Raw genomic sequence first — 23,353 nt, 5'->3', positions numbered from 1 at the left:
TTCAAATTCATCTCCAGCTGCTTAGAGATATCCAGGTGGGCAATGCATTCTTCAGGACTCTCATTCATAGCTACAGAGGATGACATCTCTGCCCTTAATTATAGAATTCTGTATCACTGCAACATTTCTATTCTGCTCTTCTCCACCCCTTGGACAGCCTGCTGGATTTTGGTCTGCATTGTGGCTGTCCTTGCATTCCTCCTCCTTGTCCTCACATTGTACCTGTTGGACAGGACCGATGTCTGTGGGATCTCCTCCTGAATCCCCACCATCTTCCCCTTCCTGAACCTGTGCTTTCCTGTGGGATGTGACTGTTTTGGATACAATTGTCCAGAAGTTCCTCTCCCTTGTGTTTCGGAATGTCTCTAACTCTCCAGCCCAATCACTGAGCCAGAGTGACTGAAGCATAAACGTTTCCTGCAGCTATGGGAATTGGGACAGTCTCACTGACCGTGAATTCCCACATCCTGCAGTCCTGACACACAGTCGCTGCTATTTGCCAGGTTTTTTAAAATTCACTTCTTTATTTATATCCTGAATTAAAAATTATAGACAGCTTTTGTTATGAACAAATTATCTGTTTATTCACCTACAGAGCCCATGCTCACTGTGATGTCAATTTTTCGGATTTCTCTATGCTGCTTTTACTGCCCACCCTTTTCAAGGTTTAATGTCACTTTTTCAATTTCTGCTTTATCCCTCCTCCTGCTCTCTCAGCTTTATCCAAGCCCCTGCTTTCTTTGACAGAGGTTACTTTTATGGTGATCAGAAACTAGAAAACTAAACTTTAAAATTGTAAAAAACGAAGAACAGTTCTATTATCAGAAGAGGCAAAAGATGACGACAAGGATTGCTTTGGTAGACACTCCAAGGTTGTTCCTCCAGAACAACCGTCAGTCAATCCCTTGTTCTGAACCTTACCCCACAGTTGCATTATTTAGATCTGTTGCTTGTCGTTTACCAATTGAATAAAGTGCTTAGTAATCTTAGTAACAGTTTCTGTGATTGGTGTCTCTGCTTAAGGTGGGACTAGCAACAAAAACGTACCAATAATGATCCGACACCACTACCCACAAAGTTCTTTGAAATATTCTTGCGTTGGGGAGGCAGTGGCGTAGTGGTATTGTCACTGTACTGGTAATCCAGAGACCCAGAGTAACAATGTGGGGACATGGGGTTGAATCCCACCATGGCAGGACAGATCCAGCAGAGGTGGCAGCACAGTGATATACAGTCGGGACGTAGTTGTCCTGGAGTCCTCGAGGTGGACTCCGGCCCCCATGAAGTCTCATGGCATCAGGTCAAACATGGGAAAGGAAACCTCCTGATTACCACCTACTCTCCAGTCTACTCTCCATCATCAGTAAAGTGACGGAAGGGGTCATCAACAGTGCTATCAAGCGGCACTTGCTTAGCAATAACCTGCTCACTGACGCCCAGTTTGGGTTCTGCCAGGGTCACTCAGCTTCTGACTTCATCAATAGCCTTGGTTCAAACATGGACAAAAGAGCTGAACTCCAGAGGTGAGGTGAGAGTGACTTACCTTGACATCAAGGCAGCATTTGACCGAGTGTGGCATCAGGGAGTCCTAGCAAAACTGGAGTCAATGGAAATCAGGGGAAAAGCTCTGCTGGTTGCAGTCATACCTAGCACAAAGGAAGATGGCGGTGATTGTTGGAGGTTAATCATCCCAGTTGTAGGACATCACTGCAGGAGTTCCTCAGGTTAGTTTCCTAGGCCCAACCATCTTCAGCTGCTTCATCAATGACCTTCCTTCCATCGTAAGGTCAGAAGTGGATGCTCACAACGTTCAGCATAATTTGTGACTCCTCAGATACTGAAGCAGTCCATGTACAAATGCCGCAAGACCTGGACAATATCCAGGCTTGGGCTAACAAAGTGGCAAGTAACATTCGTGCCACACAAGTGCCAGGTAATGACCACCTCCAACAAGAGAGAATCTAACCATTGTCCCTTGACATTTAATGGCATTACCATCGCTGAATCCCCCACTATCAACATCCTGGGAGTTACCATTGACTAGAAACTGAACTGGACTAGCCATATAAATACTGTGGCTACAAGAGCAGGTCAGAGGCTGGGCATCCTGCAGTGAGTAATTCACCTGATTCCCCAAAGCCTGTCCACCATCTACAAGGCACAAGTCAGGAGTGTGATGGAATACTCTCCATTTGTATGGAAGAGTTCAGCTCCAACAACACTCAAGAAGCTTGACACCATGCAGGACAAAGCAGCCCGCTTGATTGGCACCCCTTCCACAAACTTTCACTCCCTCCATCACCGACGAATAGTGGCAGCAGTGTGTACCATCTACAAGATGCACTGCAGAAACTCACCAAGGCTCCTTCGACAGCACTTTCCAAACCCATGACCACTATCAGCTAGAATGACAAGGACAGCATATAGATGGGAACACCACCACCTGGAAGCTCCCCTCCAAGTCACTCATTATCCTGACTTGGAAATATATCGCCGTTCCTTCACTGTTGCTGGGTCAAAATCCTGGAACTCCCTCCCTAACAGCACAGTGGGTAGATCACAGGGACTGCAGCAGTTCAAGAAGGCAGCTCACCAACACCTTCTCAAGGCAATTAGGGATGGACAATAAATGCTGGCCCAGCCAGCGAGGCCCACATCCTGTAAAATTAATTTAAACAATCCAGAAAGCCAGGGGAATGCTCTGGGGACCTGTGTTCAAATCCCACCATGGCAGACGGTGAAATTTGAATTCAATAAGAATTTGGAATTAAAAGTCTAATGAAACTCTTGTTGTCGTAAAATCCCATCTGGACTACAGCTATCAAGCAGGCAGCTCACCGCCACCTTTTCAAGGACAATTAGGGATGGGCAATAAAGTGACAGCCACATCCCATGAACGAATAAACGAAAGAGAGGTGCTCTGTAAGTGCAAGTTGTTTCCCATGAGGAGGGGTATTTTCTCCCCCTTCTTCAGAAGGCGGAGGAGTTCCAAGGGTGCCCCCTTGTGGGCCTCTCTCAAGTAGTCCTTCACACGGCCCTTTGCAATGACTGTTCTGTCTATTCTACTCTGGAAGGCCTCACAGTCAAACTCACTGCCGTTTTCATCTAGTGGGCAGGAGCAGGAATGCTGGCTGATTCTGCCCCCTGTCCAAATGCCAGGATACTGAAAGTGACTCTACTACTCAGTGCTGTCCCTGCTCAGATCCACCAAGTACAGCAGAAGCCAGGGCTCAGGACTGGCACAAAGGGAGTTTATTTTTTCTGTACAGGACATTAAAACACATCATGTCACAGAGTACCTCAAAGACTTGATGTGAATTGCTATGAAATGCTGGTAATTTGAATACAGTAAGCTCCCACAAACAGTAAGGAGACAGGTGACCAAGTAAATGGTTTTTAGTGATGTTTGTTGAGGGCGTGGCTAGGACACCAGGAGAATTCTTCAAATATCACGGAACCTTTAAAATCCACGTCAGCAGCAGTTTAACAACTTATCTGAAGGAGTACTTCTGGTACAGCGGCACTCCGTCTGGGAGTGCCAGCCTGGATTATGGGCCCAAGTCCTGGGTACAGCTTGAATGTACAACTCCTGACTCAGGGAGAGGAAGGTCAGCAATTGAGCCAAGCTGGCCCCTGCTACATACGCTCCTGCAGCATCAAGCATTCAATCTCTGTGTAAATAAAAGAGCGATTAACAGGTCTTTGGAAAAAAATTTACTCCAGTGCCAATTTCACTGATACATCATTAAAAACACACATTCCCGGGTAACATACAGGATATTGAGAGTCATCCTTATTGGCTATGAGCAAACACGCTATCTGAAATAGAAACAAGGACTGTAAATAAAGTACTGAATTCTTGATACATATCTTTATATCCAAAAATGCAAGGGAAAGGTCCCATATTGTTTAAAGTGATCAGGAAGAGAGCTAAACGGTGCAAGTCCTTCTCGATTTTTCCACACATTTAGCTTCTCAGTGAATCCATTAGAAGGCTCCTTGGTAACATATAGACTCCAGGTTGGAATGGATACACTCCTTCCTGAAAGGGTTATGCTGCAGACAGGCAGGCCTGCTTCACACTCTGTGCCCACGTGTTGAGCAGCGCAGTGACTGAGTGCTTGTCTGGTAGCTGCAGGAGTCTGGACGTCATCGCACGGTGAACCATCTGCAGGAAGGGGTTGGCCTCTGCAAGTGAATAGAAAGAAAGCAGGCCCAGTGTTAGTTTGGTGTCACAACTATCGTCTACTAAAAGATGAACTATTTGCTAACTCCAGCAATTAGATGCTGTGCTTTTAGTAAAAACCTGTTGGTCTATTTGATCCTTAATGAGAAAATTTCACTGCAGCTGGGCACAGGACCACCATGAATCTCGTGCCTCCTGATGCCTTAGGATGATGGACAAGCAGGGTCCTGGACATCATTGTACAGGGCTATGATCAAACAGCTTGATTCTGATTACTCCAGTCTGCTGAGATTCAAATCACGTCAGCAGCACAAGGCAACAGCCTGAGAACAACCCGCATTAATAGGTGCATGTCAAATCTCTCAGGGCTCATCAATATAACCAATTGCAATAAAATGGAGGCACCACTGTGGTGTAGGCAAGCACAGTGTCCATCTACGTATGAGGTGATGGACCAGTCTTTTTAGTGATGCTCATTGAGGGATAAATATTGGTCAGAATAACAAAACTCCCTTCTCCAATTGTACCATGAGTTCTATTACATTCGCTTAAGAGGGTTTAATATCTCATTTGAACCACATCAGCTCAGAGTGCGCAGCACTCAGAATGTAGGAACAGGAGTTGGTCATTTGGCCTCTTAAGCTTGTTCCAACATTCAATGAGATCATGGTTAATCTGCGAAAAAACTCCATGAACAGCCTTTCCCCTAATCCATTGATACTTTTGAATGATTAACAAAAATATAGTAATCTCAGATTTAAATTTAACAACTAATCTAGCATCAATTACTGTTTGTGGAAGAGAGTTCCAAATTTCTATCACACATTGCATGTAGAAATGTTTCCTGATTTCCCTCCTGAAAGGTCTGGCTCTAATTTTTAAATGATTCCCCTTAATCTTGGACTCCCCAACCAGCAGAAAGATTTCTCACCAAAACTTTGATCAAATCATCCCTCAATCCCTTAAGAAAATAACCTTGTGTAAATCTCTCTTAATTTAATTCCTAGAATCTAGGTATCATTCTGGTAAATCTTTGCTGCATTCCCTCCAAGTCCAATATATCCTTTCTAAGGTGTGGTGCCCAGAACTGCTCACAGCAACTCCAGCAGTGACCTAACCAGGGTTTAGTACAACTAAAGCATGATTTTTACTCCCTAGTAATCTAGTCTTCGGTGTATGATGGCCAGCATTCCATTAATCTTTCTGATTATTTTCTGTACCAGTTCATAACACTCTAATGATCTAGGTACCTGCATCCCCTTGGGTTTCCTTGGGTACCTTGGGTTTGTAGCTTTACACCTTTTAGAAAATACCCCATTCTACCCTTTTTAAATCCAAAATGTATGACCTCACATTTGCCAACACTGAAATCCACAGTTTTGCCCATTCACTTAATCTATCAATATCTCTTTGTAATGCTACAGTCCTAATGTAATTGTAATGGTTTGTGTTGATTTTTATATCTCTTGCAAGTTTCTTTTCATATTCTGTTTTGTAGCTTTTACTTATCTGTTTACTCATCTGTTCTTTACGTCTTTCCCATTTGTCAGCATCTGATTTTTTTGCATTTTTATATACTTTTTCTTTTCATTTTATGTTGTCTCTGACCTCATTAACTTGTCCATGGTTGTTTTTTTTGGCAAGTGGAGCTCTTACCCTTTAGGAGTATAAACTGGTTCTGTATCACATTAAATTCTATTTTAAACACCTCCCACTGATCTTCTGTCATTCCATTAATGGTAACAGATTTGCCCAGTCTCACCCCATTGAAGTCAGCCTTTGGTAAATTTAGTAGTCGTTCCACATTTCTTCCTGTCAAACACTACATCGAACTTGATTATATAATGATTGCCGTTAGATAAATGTTCATGCAGCATTGAGCTATTCACTAAATCTGGCTCATTCCTCATTACTAAATCTATCATGATATGTCCTTTGTTGGATCTAGGACAAATTGCTACAGAAAACTGTCCCAGACACACTCAAGAAACTCTCCATCATCTAACATGTGCTAGTCTGCTTTTACCAATCTATGCGAAAGTTAAAATCTCCTATTAAAACCAATCTCCCTTTTCAACATGCTTATCTTATCTCTGCATTTATACAATCTACCATTTCACAGCTGCTACCAGGGGGCCTATACAAAAATCCCACTTGTCTTAAATCCTTTATTTTTTAATTTTACCCATAAAGTCTCCACTGTCGGCTTACCTCATTATATCTTCTCATATAATTAAAGTGATTTTATCTTTAATCATTAAGGCTACTCCACTCCCTCTATCATTTTCCCTATCTTTGTCGACTTTATAACCTGATATTTTTAATTCCCAGTCCTGATTGTCTTACAGTCATGTCTCAGTAATGTCTACCATGTCATATCCTCCAAGTTGAATTTGTACCTGAAATTTATTCAATTTGTTCCTTCTGATTGCTGCCTTTGTATAAAGAATGTTGATTTGGGACACAACCTAACCTGTGCTTCTGCTCAAATGTTTTACATATGCATTTCTTATTTCTTTCTCCTGGTTTAATTATTTTACATCTTTTAGTTTTCTCTTTACCTGTGTTGCCTCAAGTACAATTTCTAACTGTTACTCTACTCTCTGCCTCTTTGTATTTGAACCATTATCAATTCGACCTTTTCCAGCCGAGTCCACTCTCCCACTTACTAGTTTAAAATCCTTGTGACCAACTCTATTTATCCTTTCCACTAGGGCCCTGGTCCCAGACTAGCTCAGGTGGAGCCTGTCCTAACAGTACAGTTCCTTCCTGTCCCAGTACTGGTGTCAGTGTCCATGAAATGGAACCCTCTTTCCCACACCACTCCTTTAGCCACATGTTCGCCTCCCAAACCGGCTAATCCCAATTCCAATTTGCATATGGCTCGGGCAGTAATCCAGAGACCTTGAGGCCCTGTGCTTCAATTAAGTCCTAGCTCTTGGTGTTCTCCAAACAGGACCTCTTGTCCACTCTTCCCTATGTTGTTGGTCCCAACATGGATCACAACGAACTGGATCCTCCCGCTTCCTCTCCAATATCCTTCCAAACCGGTTCAAGATATCCCTCACCTTGACACCAGAAAGAAACATACTATTTAGGACTATCGATCCCACTTACTGAGGATGCTATCTGTTCCAAATACTGAATAACCTACAACTGCCTCCTTCCTCCTCTATCCTTGCACAGCCTCCTGCTCTGAGGTGCCCTGGTTTGTGTTCTGGCTGTCTTTTCACCAATCTTTATCCTTATCCTCACAAGTAGCTTGTACCTTGTACCTGTTGGATAGGATCAATTTCTGTGGATCCATGCTCTCTATCTCACCTGGGTTGCCTTTACTTGGCACACTATTGGTCACGCCAATCCTGTTCTGAACCTGTGGTGTAATTAAGTCTGGCACAAACTGTCCAGGTACTGCTCCCTTTCCCCCTCTAAGTCTTGGAGTAACTCCAATTTGCAGAGAGTAGAGTAACAGTTAGAAATTGTACTTGAGGCAATACAGGTAAAGAGAAAACTAAAAGATGTAAAATAATTAAACCAGGAGAGAGAAATAAGAATGAAATTCAATGATCTGGTCAGGATTTGATCAAAGCTCTCCAGCGGGACAATGAACAATGATCTGATCAAGACAGCACTGTGTATTGCGCAAACTCGCAAATGGGACAAAGGCTGCCATTTTCAGACCAGAAAAGGGCCCGACGATCTACCTCAAATTACCATGGAAAGGTAACATATCTCAAAAATTTGAACAGATTAGGCAAGTTACTTTGCTGCTACTATTCAGTGGCTAAGCGAGTGGTATTTTTCATCAACAGGATGATCAGTCAGTCCATAAAGACGTTTTGCATAACACACAATTGAGCAATGTGTGTGAATTTCAGTGATAGCGCAAGGTCAGGTAATTAGGCCGTTCGTCCCAACGATTGGCTAATCAAGTCAAACAGCATGTTCCTTTGGTTGTTCAGAATAGGCAGAGTACAGACTGTACTCAACCAGCCCACGCTTGCAAAACCCAAAATAAAACATCCACTGTTAGATGTGATTCCTCAATTGGACAGCACTTGCGGAACAATCCTGGGTGCGCTAATAGCTACACTAACAACCAATTTAAGATAATCAATCAAGCTTGTAACATGGCTCATTTACACTTGCTAGAAGTGACAAATTCATACACAGGGATCCATTCTCTATATAACAAAAGGAAAATGTCCAAGCTTCATGTCTTTTGTGAATTACCCAGGAAATTAGGGAGCTGATAGTTCCCTATTGTTTTCTCCATGGCAACACTTTGGCCAATCAGAGTTGACTTGCCAACCAATCAGCAACCTTTTCTCCTGTAGTATAAACTGCCGCGATCATTTGAAACTTGGTATTCTTCTGTTTGTCCCGATGAGTGCAAGACAAAAAGCTTCGGCAACATGTCTCTTTATTCAGCAATATTCAAAACAAGTGATACGTTAGCTTTTGTTACAAATGGATTTGAGTATAAGAGTCAAGAAATCTTTCTACAATTATATATGGCATTAGCTTGGTCACACCTGGAATAATGTGCACAGTTTTGGTCTCCTTACTTTAGAAAGGACACACTTTCTCTAGAGGGGGTGCAACAAAGGTCATACTGGTTTCTGGGATAAGAGAATTGTCTTATGCTGAGTGATTGAGTAGACTAGGCCTAGATTCCCCAGAGTTTAGAAATATGAGTGGTGATCTCATTGAAACATAAAATTTTTAAGGCGTTTGACAGAGTGATGGGGGAATGTTTCCCTTGGCTCGGGAATATTCTGACGTCACAGTCTCAGGATAAGGGGTCGGCCATTTAGGAATGAGATGAGAAATTGCTTCACTCAAAGGGTTGTGAATCTTTGGAATTCTCCTTCACCAACTGGCTTTCTGGGTTATAACAATGTAGATCCATAATTGTGTAAAAGTCAGGAGTGCTGCCTGCATGGAGATGTCATCTGTTTCTCTAGTCAATTACATCCTGTAGTATAACATACATAGAAAGAGTTCAACCATCCCCTCACTCTCTTACCATACTGCTGAGAGTCATCTGTCCACTGAGGGCTCTGGTCTGGGTAATCAGCTGGAACGCTCAGCTGCAGTGGTGGGACACTGGGGAGACTCTTATCATCTGACAGAAAAGAGTACATCAACATTAGTTCAAGGAATCAGGAGTAAGCTATTCAGACCTGAAGGAATCATGTTGCAACAATGTCACATCATACCCTCTCATCCACAAAAATATGCATCAAATGACCAGCTAATCCCGCAAAGGCAAAGTAATTTAATAATTTTAAACAACATAAAACCAATAATATTCCGATAGTCACCGGGTACTGATCAGGACCGAGCCAGCATACCCTTCCACTCACCTAATTTGCATATGAGATGGACTGTTCCGTTATTACTGCAGTGGGAAGGGTCCAAATTCACCAGGAATTTAGGATTTAGCCGTGCAACCTCGCCCTGTAAAACATTGGGAATGGTCTGCCTCTCATCCTCATCGTGCTTGCGTTTCCGCGGGGAGATTAGAGGGGCCCTGTGTGGAAGAGATATCAGCGTTTAGTTGAGTAGGATGGTGAACCAAGTGCGGCTGTGTTTTGAAGCGTCTTCTGGAACACTCTTTTTGCAGATGGAAATCCAGGACACACACTGCCTTAGCTTTACTGCCCTGTGAGAGACACAACTGCCATTTATTCCCCATTCCTGATCACAAATTATCTCCCACTGTGTTGCCTTAGTGGTGCCCTTAATAAGCCTGATCATCATTTGTGACCAACCCTCCATGTACGTGTGGCCTTTGACAGACTTGCTGTTCTACCCATCTCTGAGCTTCCATTCATCACTTGAGATACTGAAAACAATTCAGTATTACTCCCTCTCCAGCAACAGAAGACAAGGGATGGCAGTCAGCAGGAAAGGTTATCCCAGTTTCCAAACAGCCAGTTGCAGCAGAAACCCTGGGCCTGTAGTTTTCTCTCTCTCTCTCTCTTCCTGGCCTCCACTTGGTGACTATCCATTGCAACTTCAGCCTATGTTCAAACAGCTCAGTGAGCAGGGTAATGGCAGGGTCAAGACCTGTGGCCTGTGACTTGGATACTGCTCACCATTGTGGCCGACACCAAATTGGTCAATAATAATGGATAGGATAACTTGATAACAGGATCAAAAGGTCTTGGTGTTATGATGGCAAGAAGCCCAGTCATAATGAAGCAGAAAGTCACTGTCCCATAGAGTGTTGCTTTCTGGGAAGGCCAATGACTCAAACACTTTGTAAAATAATAAAAAAACATTTTAACAAATATGTCAGGAGCAGGTAACACAAGAACATCGCGACTGACATCAGTCGGAACTTCAAAATGCTGTGTTGAGACAGGGTTAAAGAGACAACCAGCAGAATGCAGCACCCAAATTTTAGGGACAAATGTGCAAAACACACATCCTCCTAATCCTCTCTCATCTTTACACAGTAACAGTCCACACACCTCACCTCTCAAACCACTTCATCAGTCCATGCTGAGATTCATAGAATAAATGCCCGAACTACTTACTAGCAGGAACCCATTCATTCCTTCTTTAAACCCACCATTGTTCCTACTCCTTCTGATAGTTTATTCCACATTTCTAACATCCGTTTTGTTATGCCTGAACTTTAAGGCTCAATATAGTGACACAATATGTCCCAACCAGAATAAAACCATAAGGTGGCAGATGATTGGATAATTCCCCCATTTCCATGCCTAAAAACCACACTGCTGTAAGTGACTGGCAATGCTTTTATTCACATAATCTGTATTAGGTAATAATACCCCATTCACCTCATTTTGTGGACAAATATTCCTGTTATACGCAGGATACTCTGCTGGATGGCGTTTTGGTCATGAGTTCATGACTCTAAATAAAAAGCACAAGCCCCGCCCCCTCCAAATCATTGGCTGACTCAATATTTAAACAGTCCACCAGCCACTGTTATCCTGTCCCTGACAGTGGAACATTGCTAGCTCATATTTCTCTGAAAGCTTCCAGAGACCTCTATCAAGATTCTCTTCTTCAGACAGTCAAGGTCCCAGGGTGCACAATCTTACCCCATAATTCACTGGCTTTTGTGCTTCCTCCACTGACTATCCTTTCTGAAAGAGAGAGACTAAAACTCAATACAGTGCTCCAAATAGTCTTCCCAAAGCCAGGTGCAATTTCATCACCTCTCTGGCATAGGTCATTCCCCAAATACTTCATCCTAATATTTCACTTGCTTTCTTGACTACACACAGATAATGAATTCTACACCTGAGCCTCTGAATCTTTTTCCTGCTCTGTTACCTCCAGCTCGTTGATTTTTATTACATAATCCACATCTCTGCCCAGTGACCGAGCCTAATCAGATCCCTCCAGTTTATTGCACATTGATTATCATTGCACATTGCTGTTATACCTGCAAATTCAGACAATATTCTTTCACCGTGAATGATAAACACTGGTCCCTAAGGAACTTCATTAATGATTATTTCCACTCTGATGCCTCGTTATGCACCATCACTCTTTCATGTCTACTATTCATCTACACAACAATCCAGGCTGATTCCTTGCAATTATTTCATTGGCACACATGTCTGTTTTATGGGAAGTAACTAATACCTTTTTGAAATCCACATAGGTAACATTCACCCCTTTATACATTAATCCTAATTATATTGTACATATTTTTGTACACTGTAGCTAAAACAGCTTATTGGTAATATTGATGCAAAGTACCAGCAGGTTATACATCCATTATACTGGTAGGATATCAATGGAGGGCTGTGAATGATTGCCTAACACAGGTGAGCTCTCAAGGATCACTGACAGTGTGCCTATTGATATACCTGGAGGAACAATGCGAGGTGAATTGCTCTAAACCCAGCCACTAACATTGTCATGTGATCTGTATGGGTCATATGCCTGGTAGACCAACAGATGGCCGTGTTGCACCACCTATTCTCAATTCTCACTGGAATGTAGAAGATAACACAATTTTACTGGCGATAAAGATCACACCGTATCAAATTAACAGTTGAAATCAAACAGATATGCTCTCTCCAAACTAGTTATAATTCTTACACAAATCCATGCTTCTAAAACAGCATTAGCATGCTTACTAAGCATTGTTCTGTGGAATCTTAATGATCCAATCTAAACCGTGCATTAGCCTCAATTACACAGAATACGTCTCCATAATCTGTATTGTTAAATTACTTTTCCTATTATGCTATGCACTATTCAACAACCCCCACCTCATCTCTAGATCATCTCCTCAAAGAATTTCAATGGTCAGAAAGGACTAGTCCCTTCAGGACCTCGTGCTGTCTCCCTCTTAACCATCCCACATTTCCAAAATACTCTCTCTCATCAAAATCTTGAACTCTTTCCCCACAATTAAAACCAGGCTCATAGATGCATGTTCCCATAGATGCACGCAGTTCGCCCCTTGTTTGATTTTAGTTCACGTATGCAACTCTTCAATCCAGTGAGATGCTGGGCAATGGCACTGAGCTGTGAAAGGTCTTGGTGAGTGGCCATGCGTTCTTGTCAATTGCCTCCCACCAGCATCAGTGGGTGAGATGAGAGCAGTCAAAGCCCACAACCCTCCTTCACCTTTAACATCCTAATGCGCCTTTCCTTATGATATGGAAGGGTTCTACTGTCCCTTATATGCTTTTCTGAACTTGGGCATCTCATCCCCTGTGTTCTTCAATCATCTGGTCATAATTGAGTAATTCTATCACCTCCTCCACCAGCCCTTGCATATCGCTTCCTACATCCACTGGTCAGCAGCTTCACAAGTGCCTGCTCCCATCTCTTGTTCTTGTTATAATACTTTGTTCGCTTTTATATTTTCTGCTGTATTCCTTTCAGATGGCCCTCCTTGCCCCACCGCTGCCTGACTTTCCTGATTTGCGCCAGTACGTTTCAGAATTTTACACCCACTTTTCTTTCTGTTGGTTTTACTCTCCTGTTTTATGCAGAATTACACAATGTACAGCACAGAATCAGGCCATTCAGCCCAACTGGTCTATGCCACTGTTTTATGCTCCACAAAAGCCTCCTCCCACCCTACTCCATCTCACCTCAACAATGTATCCTTCTATTCCTTTCTCCCTCATGTGATTATCTAGCTTCCTCTTAAATGTATCTATGCTAGTCACCTCATCTACTCCCTATGGTAGTAAGTTCTACAATTTCATTCCTCTCTGAGTAAAGAATTCTCTCTTGAGTTCCCAATTGGATTTATTAGTGACTATTAGTTTATTATTAGTGGCTCTTAGTTTTGCACTTACCCAGAAGTTGAAACATTTTCTCTATGTCTAAGCATCCTTTCACAAGCTTAAAAATCTTTGTTAGGTCCCCTACCATGTGTTTCTACATGAGCATCCTTTACCTTGATGAGCACAACATGTACAGAACTTAAATTTCACTTGTGATTTTAAGGTGGTAAAATATCTCCAGGAGCCTCACAAAAACCCAGCATTTGTAGGTGAAGGCTCTACTTTTGGGTGGGCTTATGAGGAGGGAGGGGCTGCACACAGTGTACCAGCACTGGGATTGAAAAAGAGAGACTGGAACAATATAAAAACAGGTTCTTCATAAATTAACCCCTAAGCATTAATCGAAAGTCAGCTCATCACTGAAACACATGTTCAAGTGGTGCCACAGCAAAGACCTGGGGGGCTGTTCAACAAACCTGACTCTGGGGTTGAAGGGAGGAGATTACGATACGTACGTGATCGGTGGTCCATGGATGGCGGTCATGGCAGGCCCGAAGGTTCGCTGTAGGGAATGGTTGAAGACTGGGGAGCGGATGTTGGCCAGGACAGCATCAAGGAGGGGCTGGCACAGGTATTGCTGCTTTGTGATGGACATTGGTGGAGGCGGAGGAGTGGGCTGGGGGCAGAACAGAAACTTTATTAACCACCATCTGATTACCGAAATAAACACAAAGGATTGAATATGCTCATCACTTAAAGCAGACGTCATGTCTGCAGGGAAGACCTGTCCCCATTTTAACACTCACTGGAGTTCAATTTGAAACTTCAGTAAAGATCTCAACTGCCACATACACACTGGTGAACAAACTGGCTCTTCTGCTGGGATACTCCATAAACATCACTGCTCCCAAGTCCTATGTTCCTATGAGAAGTGTCCCAGCAACTCCTGAACCAGCTGCCCAAGAAATGGCACTGGCCATGACCATAAACTAGCCCAGGAGACTCCACAGAGGGACTCTAATAATTTTACACTTTTTCCCTCAAAAGATACGAATAGCAAGGATTCCCTTTTTGTGTAACCACTGACACAAATGTTAATGTCTACTGATAATTCAGTAAATTCTGACAATATTTAGCTAACTTAACTACAACTTTGAAGGTGCTAGACTAGCACAAGGTGAGAGGATGCCTTGTGGTATATTTATACACTACCAGTGCCAACAATCCTTCTTAAATCAAACTTCACCTCCATTCACCCAATGAAGTGATGTAGCATTGAACCATAAAGGTTCAATTCTTAGTCTGTGCTGGTTAGCTGGAACAGGGGAGGTGCTACATTCAACCTTCAGGGCCTGGTTAGGAAAACAGTAAAACATTCTAATCATATTTCTGCTCCTAATCACTATCCGATGATTCCGGTAGAATATCTATGAATGGCAGAACAGGCTTGAGGGGCTGAATGACCTACCCCGTCTCTATTCTAGGTAAAGGCAGAACATGGCCGGGCTGGGACACCCACCACAGTCGTAACAGCCCAGTGACTAGACCAACACGTAAAGAAGGGGTACTTGGCAAGGTACCAGAGCATGGCCGGTTCTCATGGGACCTGCACTCCAATTTAATCAGAGTCTGCAGAAAGGGAGAAAAGTGGGGAAAAATACACTGAAGCTCTCTTGGTTAGTACATTGAACAACTCACCACAGCCATGTCATTTTTCAATTTTTCCAAAGCAATTTCACATTTTTGGAGAGTTGCTAAAGAACATCTGTGAAAATAAACCAAATGAGCTCTTTAATATTACCGAAAGAAGGAATCAATCCTTTAATGTAGAAACATAGAAAGATATTCAGCATAAAGGAGGTCATTCTGCTCGCTGTGTCCATGTTGGTCTTAAAAGAGATTTCCAGTCCATTCCCACCTTTCGGCAATTGGTCTGGAGCCCTGTAGGTTATGATGTCTCGAGCATACCCAAGTGTTTTTTAAATATGGCAGTGGGTTTCTGCCGCTATCACCCTTTTAGGCAGTGAGTTGCAGATCCCACTGTGCTCTTGGTAAAAAATTTAGTCCTCAACTCCCCTTAATTCTTCCACCAAATACTTTAAATTTATAACCCCTGGTTATTGACCTCTCTGCTAACAGGTCCTTCCTATCCAGGCCCCTCAATTTTATACACATCAGCTGAATCTTCCCTCTGCCTCCCCTGTTCCAAAGGAAACATCCCAGCCTATCCAATCTTTCTTATAGCTAAAATTCTCCATTCCAGGCACAATCCTCATAAATCTCTTCTGTACCCTGTCCAGTGCAGTGTTGTCCAATACATTCGTCACTCGCAACATGTGGCAAAATGCTGTTCATTTTCAGACCCACACTAATGAGTTGTGTTAAAGTTGCAGCGGTGAGTATGAGTACGAGTGTCGCTTGCTAGCCCACTATTTGTCATCAATTCCTAAATAATCAAGGGAGAATCAGCCACATTGCTCTTGGACAGGAGTCACATATCAGGCCATGACGATGTTTATCAGAGTATAGTTCAGTTGTCGGGTTTATACTAATCTGGGAGCTGAAGGGCCACTCACTCAATGAAACAAGGAAAATAGTCCGCTGCTTGTTACCTTTTCTGTTCCTGTTCCCTCTGGGTGCCTCTAAATAACAATAGAGTGATCCTGCATATCTAAATGTGTGAAGCCCCATGAAAACAGGGCCAGCCTACAGGACAGCAGTTCAACTGCTCACAAAATTTTCTTGGGGAATCTAGGGACACAGGGGATGCTAATTGAAGAACTTGGTTTTGTTTAGAGGGTAGTTGGCTGTTTGCACAAAACAGTTGAGGTGCAGGAATAACAGACAGCACCGCATGGCTGCCAATGGTCAAAATGGGCAAGCTTAGCAAGCTGAGGGAGTGCAGCAACATCCAAATGTGTTCAGCCTTCATCTTCATAGAAATGATAGATTGAAAACAATAGGGCACTACTGGTGTAAAAGCAGAGATTACAGGAGGTTGGCCATGAGCCAAAGGTCTATTAAATATCCAGGTGCTGTGTTCAGAAATGGCAGGAAATGGCAGTGTAAGCAAAACAAGAGTCAGAAGCCAATTCTTAGAGATTTGTCTTTTCTTTTCCCTCCCCGAGTCTCCTAGGATACCAATTCTGATAAAACAGAGACAGTTTACTCCTGAAGACTTTTTTTTATTAAACTGGAGCACACAGTCAGAATCAGAATACTTCAGTTAATAGATTGTCATCACTCTTTGAGAGTGCATACAGCGGGCTTGCTTTGCAGAACAGTTCAATTGCAACAGGGTTTCCCAAACTGTGTTCCGCAGAATCCTGGGGTTCTATATGATACATGAAGAGGTTCCATGGTAATGTGGATAGAGTGTAGTAGTAGGCCAGACTTTTCCAACTCACAATATTCAACTCATTCAACTGACGCACGTTTGAAAAATGCTTTGAAGCTGCATGTCCAATCAGAGACTGGTTACTCCCTGCATTGGTTGCTGATGAGCCTATCAGCAGCCAATACAGTGAGCAACCAACGTGTGATTGGACGAGCAGGAAACAGTGGGAAAGTAAGTTTTCAAGGCAAGTTCCAGGGCAACAGCAAGGGAGCGATGGTGCAGACCCCCGAGCAAGAGCATCGGAGCAAGGGAACGGGCCCCAGAGTGAGGGAGCGGGCCCCGGAGCGAGAGCTTCTGAAGAATGGGGCCCACCGGCATGTGCGAGAGAGGGAAGAGTATGCATGAGAGGGGAGAGTGTATGTGTGAGAGAGGGTTGAATGTGTGAAAGAGGTGAGAGTGTGTGTGTGCGCCTGCGCACGAGAGAGAGGTGTGTGTGTGCATGTGTACACATCTGTGTGGGAGAGGGGTGTGTGTGCGTGCGAGAGTGGGAGGGGGGAGAGAGAGAGCGCCTGTCTGATATGAGAATCCAGCTCTCCAGCATTGCTCCTCATGTTAGACGAATTTGTGAGCAAAAGCAGCAGCATCACTTCTCCCATTAAAAATGTCAAAAAGATAAGACTTAAGTACTTTGATGAATAAGAGAGCTTTTTAATTATAAAAAATGTACACATATAAGAAATAGAAAAAACCTTCTATAAATTTGTTTTTGTACGTTTGCACCTATTGCACAAAAATAATCAATATTTTGTGGTTTAACTCTTCAACATTATAAGAATGTTTCCTAAGGGTTCAGTCAATACTCTTGGGAGGTCAAAAGGGTTCTGTGACCGGAAAAGTTTGGGAAACACTGGATTGCAAAACCCTTTTGAAGCTGTTCATCTGGCTCTGGCAATGAATTATCAGTCTCCATTGTAGATGGATTAAAATTTCAAACCTATTTTCAAAAGATTGTGCATCTGTTTTATTAATATTGCAGAGATTTTGTATCATGTGGCAAATATGGTGAACTGATCGCCACAGGCTTAGCAAGCATTGAAATCCTATTGGATAAAATTGATCTAACTGAAGGATGGGAACAGGCTTGGAAAAACTGAATGGCCCCCTCCTGCTCCTATCTTCCTAAACTGTTGAGATTGCGGCCTTGCCTATAATTATCTACCGTGACCCGAGGGACGGAGAATAGACATTTGGAGGGAGTCCCAATATAAAACACATCATCTCTATAATAAATGTCATACCGCTTGTTAGGGTCAGTGAGGATGTCCAGGAGGCTCTTCATCTTACTTAGATCTTTCTTTCTATCTGTAATATACAGAGTGGTTAGTCTATTCAATCATTTTACTCCAGAACCATGTGACAATGGCACCAGTATTCACATGAATGGTAACTATGTAACAAGAAGATAAAGCTTAATACAACTATCGAGTACATCGAGGGGCTGAACAGAGGTGCCTGCACTAATGCAGTGAGATACAAGTCAGTGTCACAATTCTTCCAATGACCCACTTGTGCTCTCGTCTTACAGACCGGGAAGGCTCCAGATTCCATTACCAATTCAGAGTGAGTCAGCTGCTCTCATCCAGAGTAGGAGTTGAGTGTGCTATAGATTCTTAATTCCACCTCCGCTCCTCCATGTATGCAACCCTCTCCATGACTTTGCTATTCCCTTCTGACTTTTAAATATCTCTATAAATCCTTCCATGTTTGTGAGTCTTCTTTGCTGCCACTCAGTGTCCGCATTCTCCTGCGAACACACAGGATCTGTTTTACGTTAAATAGGCGCTACGCAATTGTAAATAGTTGTCGCTGCTCCATGGCATTGACCGAGCAGATAGTGACAGGGCAACTCAAAGGAAATCACAAAGGCATCTCTCTAATCCTCAGAGTAGCTCAGGTACACATCGCTTGAGATACTGCACTTAGAGCAAACTGGGGATTGGAATGAACAGTGACACTCTGCTCTATCACCATGCAGTGGCTACATAAAGAAGAGAAAGTCCACGTGCACAGGATGAACCGGAGTCAGCCCCAATACAGCTGTTTTAGGTGACCTCTCCTCTGGTACAAGAGAATGGAGATATTGAAAACATATCCCTGGATGTTTGCTGGTTGAGGTGACTGAAAATTAGGAGTGCATGGGGTGACCCCAGTTCCATACCAGTGTGGCTTGTTATTCACAATAAGAGGTTGTGGTGGAAGAATGAATTCAGGCTGGTCTTTTGGTTTAAGCTGGTTTAATTTCAAGACAACTCCTCAGTGCTACTGACTTCCAAGTAGCTTCCACACAAAGTGTTCCAGCTGTACCTTTTTATTCTACATAGATGGGATAATCAATGCCCATCACCTGTTTAACTAGCAATTGATTTTAACAAGATGACTGCAATATTAACATGGCTGTCGGCGGTGTCAGCTGTGGCTCAGTTCATAGCACCATCGCCTTTGAATCAGAGGGTTGTGGGTTCATGTCCCACTCCTGGAAAACCAAGAACTGTGATAGTTCTCGAAAGAGTTGCAATCTGTGACTGTTGATAACTCGAAAGAGTATTAACATGGCTGGCTGTTAACTGCCCTCTAGCACCCTCGCCTTTGAATCAGAGGGTTGTGGGTTCATGTCCCACTCCCGGAAACCAAGAACTGTGATTGTACTCGAAAGAGTTGCAATCTGTGACTGTTGATAACTCGAAAGAGTTTCAACACTGAAGTGGCCTAGCAGGCAATTTAATAATAGCTACCAGGTCAAGAAAGCAGCCCCTCACCTTCTTAGGGCAACGAAGGATAGGCAGTAAGTTCTGGCCCTGCCACTGATGCCCACATCCAGAGAATGAATTTTAAATAAACAGCCCGATCTCTCCTCTACAATTGGGCTCCACATGTAGGTGTACTTGACAGCAGTATCAGAGAATCATAGAATGGTTACAATGCAGAAGGAGACCATTTGGCTGGTTGTGTCTGTGCTGGCCCGCTGAAGGGGCAATTCAACTAGTGCCACCCCCACGCCTTTTCCCCATAGTCCTGCAAATTTTTCCTCTTCAGCTAATTATCCAATTCTCTATTGAGTGCCTCAATTGAATCTGCCTCCACCACATTGTCAGGCAGCGCATTCCAGATCCTAACCAGTCTTTGCGTTAAAAGGTTTCTCATGTTGCCATTGCTTCTTTTGCCAATTAACTTAATTCAGTGTCATCTGGCTCTCAATCCTTCCACCAATGGGAACAGTTTCTCCCTTTCTGCTCTGTCCAGATCCGTCATGCCTCTATCAAATCTCCTTTCAACCTTCTCTCCTCCGAGGAGAACAGTCCCAACTTCTATCTATGCAACAGAAATTCTTCATTTCTGGAACCATGTTCGTGAATCTTTTTTGCACCCTCTCTAATGTCTTCACATCATTCCTAAAGTGCAGTGCCCAGAACTGGATGTAATACTCTAGTTGAGGACAAACCAGTGTTTTATTCAAGTTTATCGTAACTTCCTTATTTTGTACTCTATGCCCCTATTGCTAAAGCCCAGGATGAGATATGCTTTACTAACTGCGCTCTGTCCTCCTACATTCAATGACTTATGCACATACACACACAAGTGTCTCTGCTCCTGCACCTCCTTTAGAATTGTACCCTTTATTTTATATTGTCTCTCTGCATTCTTCCTACCAAAATGAATCAATTCACACTTAATGAATGATTAAACTAACAGGAAAAGGAACCCTGACTCCATTCTCCCCTTGCTGGCCCAAAAGTCACTGTAGCTCCAGAAATACCCTGGCTAACATCGGCCAACTCAGCACTGACTGCGATTGGAAGCTAGCCCCTCTGATACTGTTATACATTGAGTTACCTGGAAAATTTTAGGGCAAATAACTCAAACCTAACAAAGTAATAATTTAATAAAGTTTTGCTATGACAATAGCAAATTTGGAAAAAAGATCTGGCTACAGGTCCATGCTGGAGCCCCTCTGAATTATTCAGAAAGATTGTTCTTTAAACCACCAACCAAAGGTGACTTATGTGAGGAAACCTCCAATATTCTGAGAGCCAGAAATTTAGATGTTACCGTTGCCATGGTAGCCACCAACTAATCTAAACGTCCCATTTCCTGTCAAAATGCTATGCCCGTGGGAAAGTCAGTCATATCCAGGAGTAGAAGGAACAGTAAAGCTGCAGGTCATAGCAAAGCAACTGGTTGCAGCAAAGCACCAGGGCAAAGTCATGGTGGATCTAAAGCTAGTTCAGGAACCTTGAAGTACTGGAATTATCGAGCAGCTTGATCAAGAGTTGTGCTCTTAGGGGGCAAGTAAAACAGCACATGGAAGATGACAGTAATAGAGCTGAAGCTATAATTCCAGCGCCCACAGGAAAACAAAGTCAGAGATTCACAACTTAGTTTTATTGTTGATACAGCAGTCGTGTCTGGTATCTTGGAAGGAGAGTTAAAGAAATCCCTAAGTCACATTCCTTTCTGCAAACCTGGTGCAAAACTGACTAGTTACTCCAATAACAGTACTTCAGTGTTAGGTGAAGCCAGTGTTCGGATGAAAGATGATGATACTATACCAATAACAAATGATAGGATGTAAGAGCAAACAAAGTCTCCCTGATGGGAAGGAATTGGCTTTAGATATGGTTAAACTGGGCCGAGTTATTTACAGTAGGGATCAGTAAGAGTACACCTGACATTGAGGAAGTGCTAAAAGAGCACAAAGTGGTCTTTGAGCAAGGAGGCCCAATGATAAAATTAACCATCAGTACAATATTAAATATTGTAAATCAGCAAATCATGCAAATACAGACGACTTTCAAGATTTCCCATGAATACTGATCCATTTTTAGCCACTAAGTTACCTGTGAATTACTTTATATACAAAGATGACATGCCAGTGTTTGCCAGGATTAGTTAAGAAACTCACAAAGCTGTAGTGCTTAGTAAAGCACTCAATTATGTCATGAATGGCTGGCCTGAAGTGTGAGATGATGAGAAACTGAAAGATTATTTCTCACACAGAAATTAACTGAGTGTAGATCAGTGCCTTTGCCAATGGGGTTTTCGAGTCATTATTCCACCAAAGATTAGAGAGAGATTGTTAGAGTAACTTTGTGAAGAGCACATAGGGATAGTCTATATGAAAGCAGTAGCAAGAAGCTATTTTTGAGAGTTGGTGAAAATCTGTGAAGTGTGTCACAGAATGAGAAAAGTTCCTTTCACTACATGGTCAAACACAAGAAAAAGAGTACATACTGATTTCTTGGAACTGGAAAGGAAAGAGTACTCTACTTTGGTCGATAGCTACAGCAAGCGGATAAATGTTGAGTCCATGACCAGTACCACAAGTGCCAAAACTATTGAAGTTTTGAGAAGTTGGTTTGCAATTTATGGGTTGCTAGAGGTGTTGATGTCAGGTAATGGTCCACAGTTTATGTCAGAAGAGCTTGAAATATTTCTGAGTAAGAATAGAATCAAACAGAATCTAATTCCACTATATTACCCCAACGTCGAATGGTGCTGCTGAAAGAAGTGTACAGGTTATGAAGGTGTCTTTGCAGAAGTATTTCCCAGGAAACAAGCTAGGCAGTAATTTCCATGTTTTCTTCAACATAGGCTAGACAATTTTCTGTTCTCTTGCAGAATAACCTCACAAGCTACAATAGGTTTCTCACCTTACGAGTTTAGCGTTTAAACATGCTCCTAGGACAAAATTTTGTTTGCTTAAGCCTAACATCAATAGCAAAGAAAGAGAGAATCATGACAAAATGAAGATTAGTCATGATACGCCAGACAAGAAACTGAGAGAATTCAGTGCTGGTCAGAAGATCATGGTGATAAGGAGAAGTATGTGATTAGAGTTACTGTAAAAAGGTTGGGTGCATTCACATATCTAGTGAAGACTGGAGAGAGACTCCATCAGTGTCGTGTGGATCATGTGCTTGAAAGAGGAAATCTGATGCAAGGAGAGCATGATAAACCTCCTTTAGTCCAATCTCCTCTTGCAGTCCAAAGGGAAAGTCAGAAAGAAAAGTGGAAGTCACAAAGAAACTGAAAGTCTGCTGGTATCACAAAATCTATCGGTGGAGCAAAGTGAGCCAGGGTTTTTGATTAAGACATATTAATGTCACAGTCAAACCATTAAGTGGAGTTGGTAGTCAAAGTCAAAGTTCAGATTTGACAGTCAGAGATGTTGAAGGAGCAGAATCAAGCTAACAGAAATGCAAAATACCCAGAAAGAGAAAAAAGCTAGATAGGTTAATTAAAAGGGTAGAGGAAGGAAGAAGGAGGAAGTTAAGGATGTTAAGTGCTAAGAATTACACTGAAAGCCAATTTAGGATGTCAGTTGGGCTGTTGGTGTGGCTCATGCTAAAACACACACAGGGCCCTGTCTTTTGCAGACAAAAGGAACACGTCCACACATGGCGCCATTTTCAATTAGACGAAAGCTTAGGGAACAGTCATTCCCTGGGTCATCCCCCAGGGCAATGCCTTGACCAGAGTCGACCTGCCCAGTTCGAATTTGAACAAAACTGTTCCATGCTGCATTCTCCATGG

The 23,353-nt window shown here is 42.7% G+C and overlaps 1 protein-coding gene across 10 annotated transcripts in view; it reads right to left on the bottom strand.

Annotated features, from left to right (window-relative positions):
- Positions 1-3,698: 3,698 nt before the first annotated feature.
- med15 (mediator complex subunit 15) overlaps positions 3,699-23,353 on the bottom strand; it is a 110,017-nt gene continuing 90,362 nt past the window's right edge. For all 10 annotated transcript variants that reach the window (XM_078553783.1, XM_078553787.1, XM_078553785.1 and 7 more), the window contains 6 exons: positions 18,061-18,124; positions 15,124-15,190; positions 13,941-14,101; positions 9,556-9,722; positions 9,216-9,314; positions 3,699-4,188 (listed from right to left, as the gene is read on the bottom strand). In XM_078553783.1, the coding sequence (XP_078409909.1) occupies positions 4,052-4,188; positions 9,216-9,314; positions 9,556-9,722; positions 13,941-14,101; positions 15,124-15,190; positions 18,061-18,124 (695 nt within the window). In that variant the 3' untranslated portion in view covers positions 3,699-4,051. The remainder of the gene's footprint in view (positions 4,189-9,215; positions 9,315-9,555; positions 9,723-13,940; positions 14,102-15,123; positions 15,191-18,060; positions 18,125-23,353) is intronic.

The sequence above is a fragment of the Cetorhinus maximus genome, chromosome 12, assembly GCF_964194155.1.
Source record: "Cetorhinus maximus chromosome 12, sCetMax3.hap1.1, whole genome shotgun sequence".
NCBI lineage: Eukaryota > Metazoa > Chordata > Chondrichthyes > Lamniformes > Cetorhinidae > Cetorhinus > Cetorhinus maximus.
This window is presented reverse-complemented; position numbering and strand designations above follow the sequence as displayed.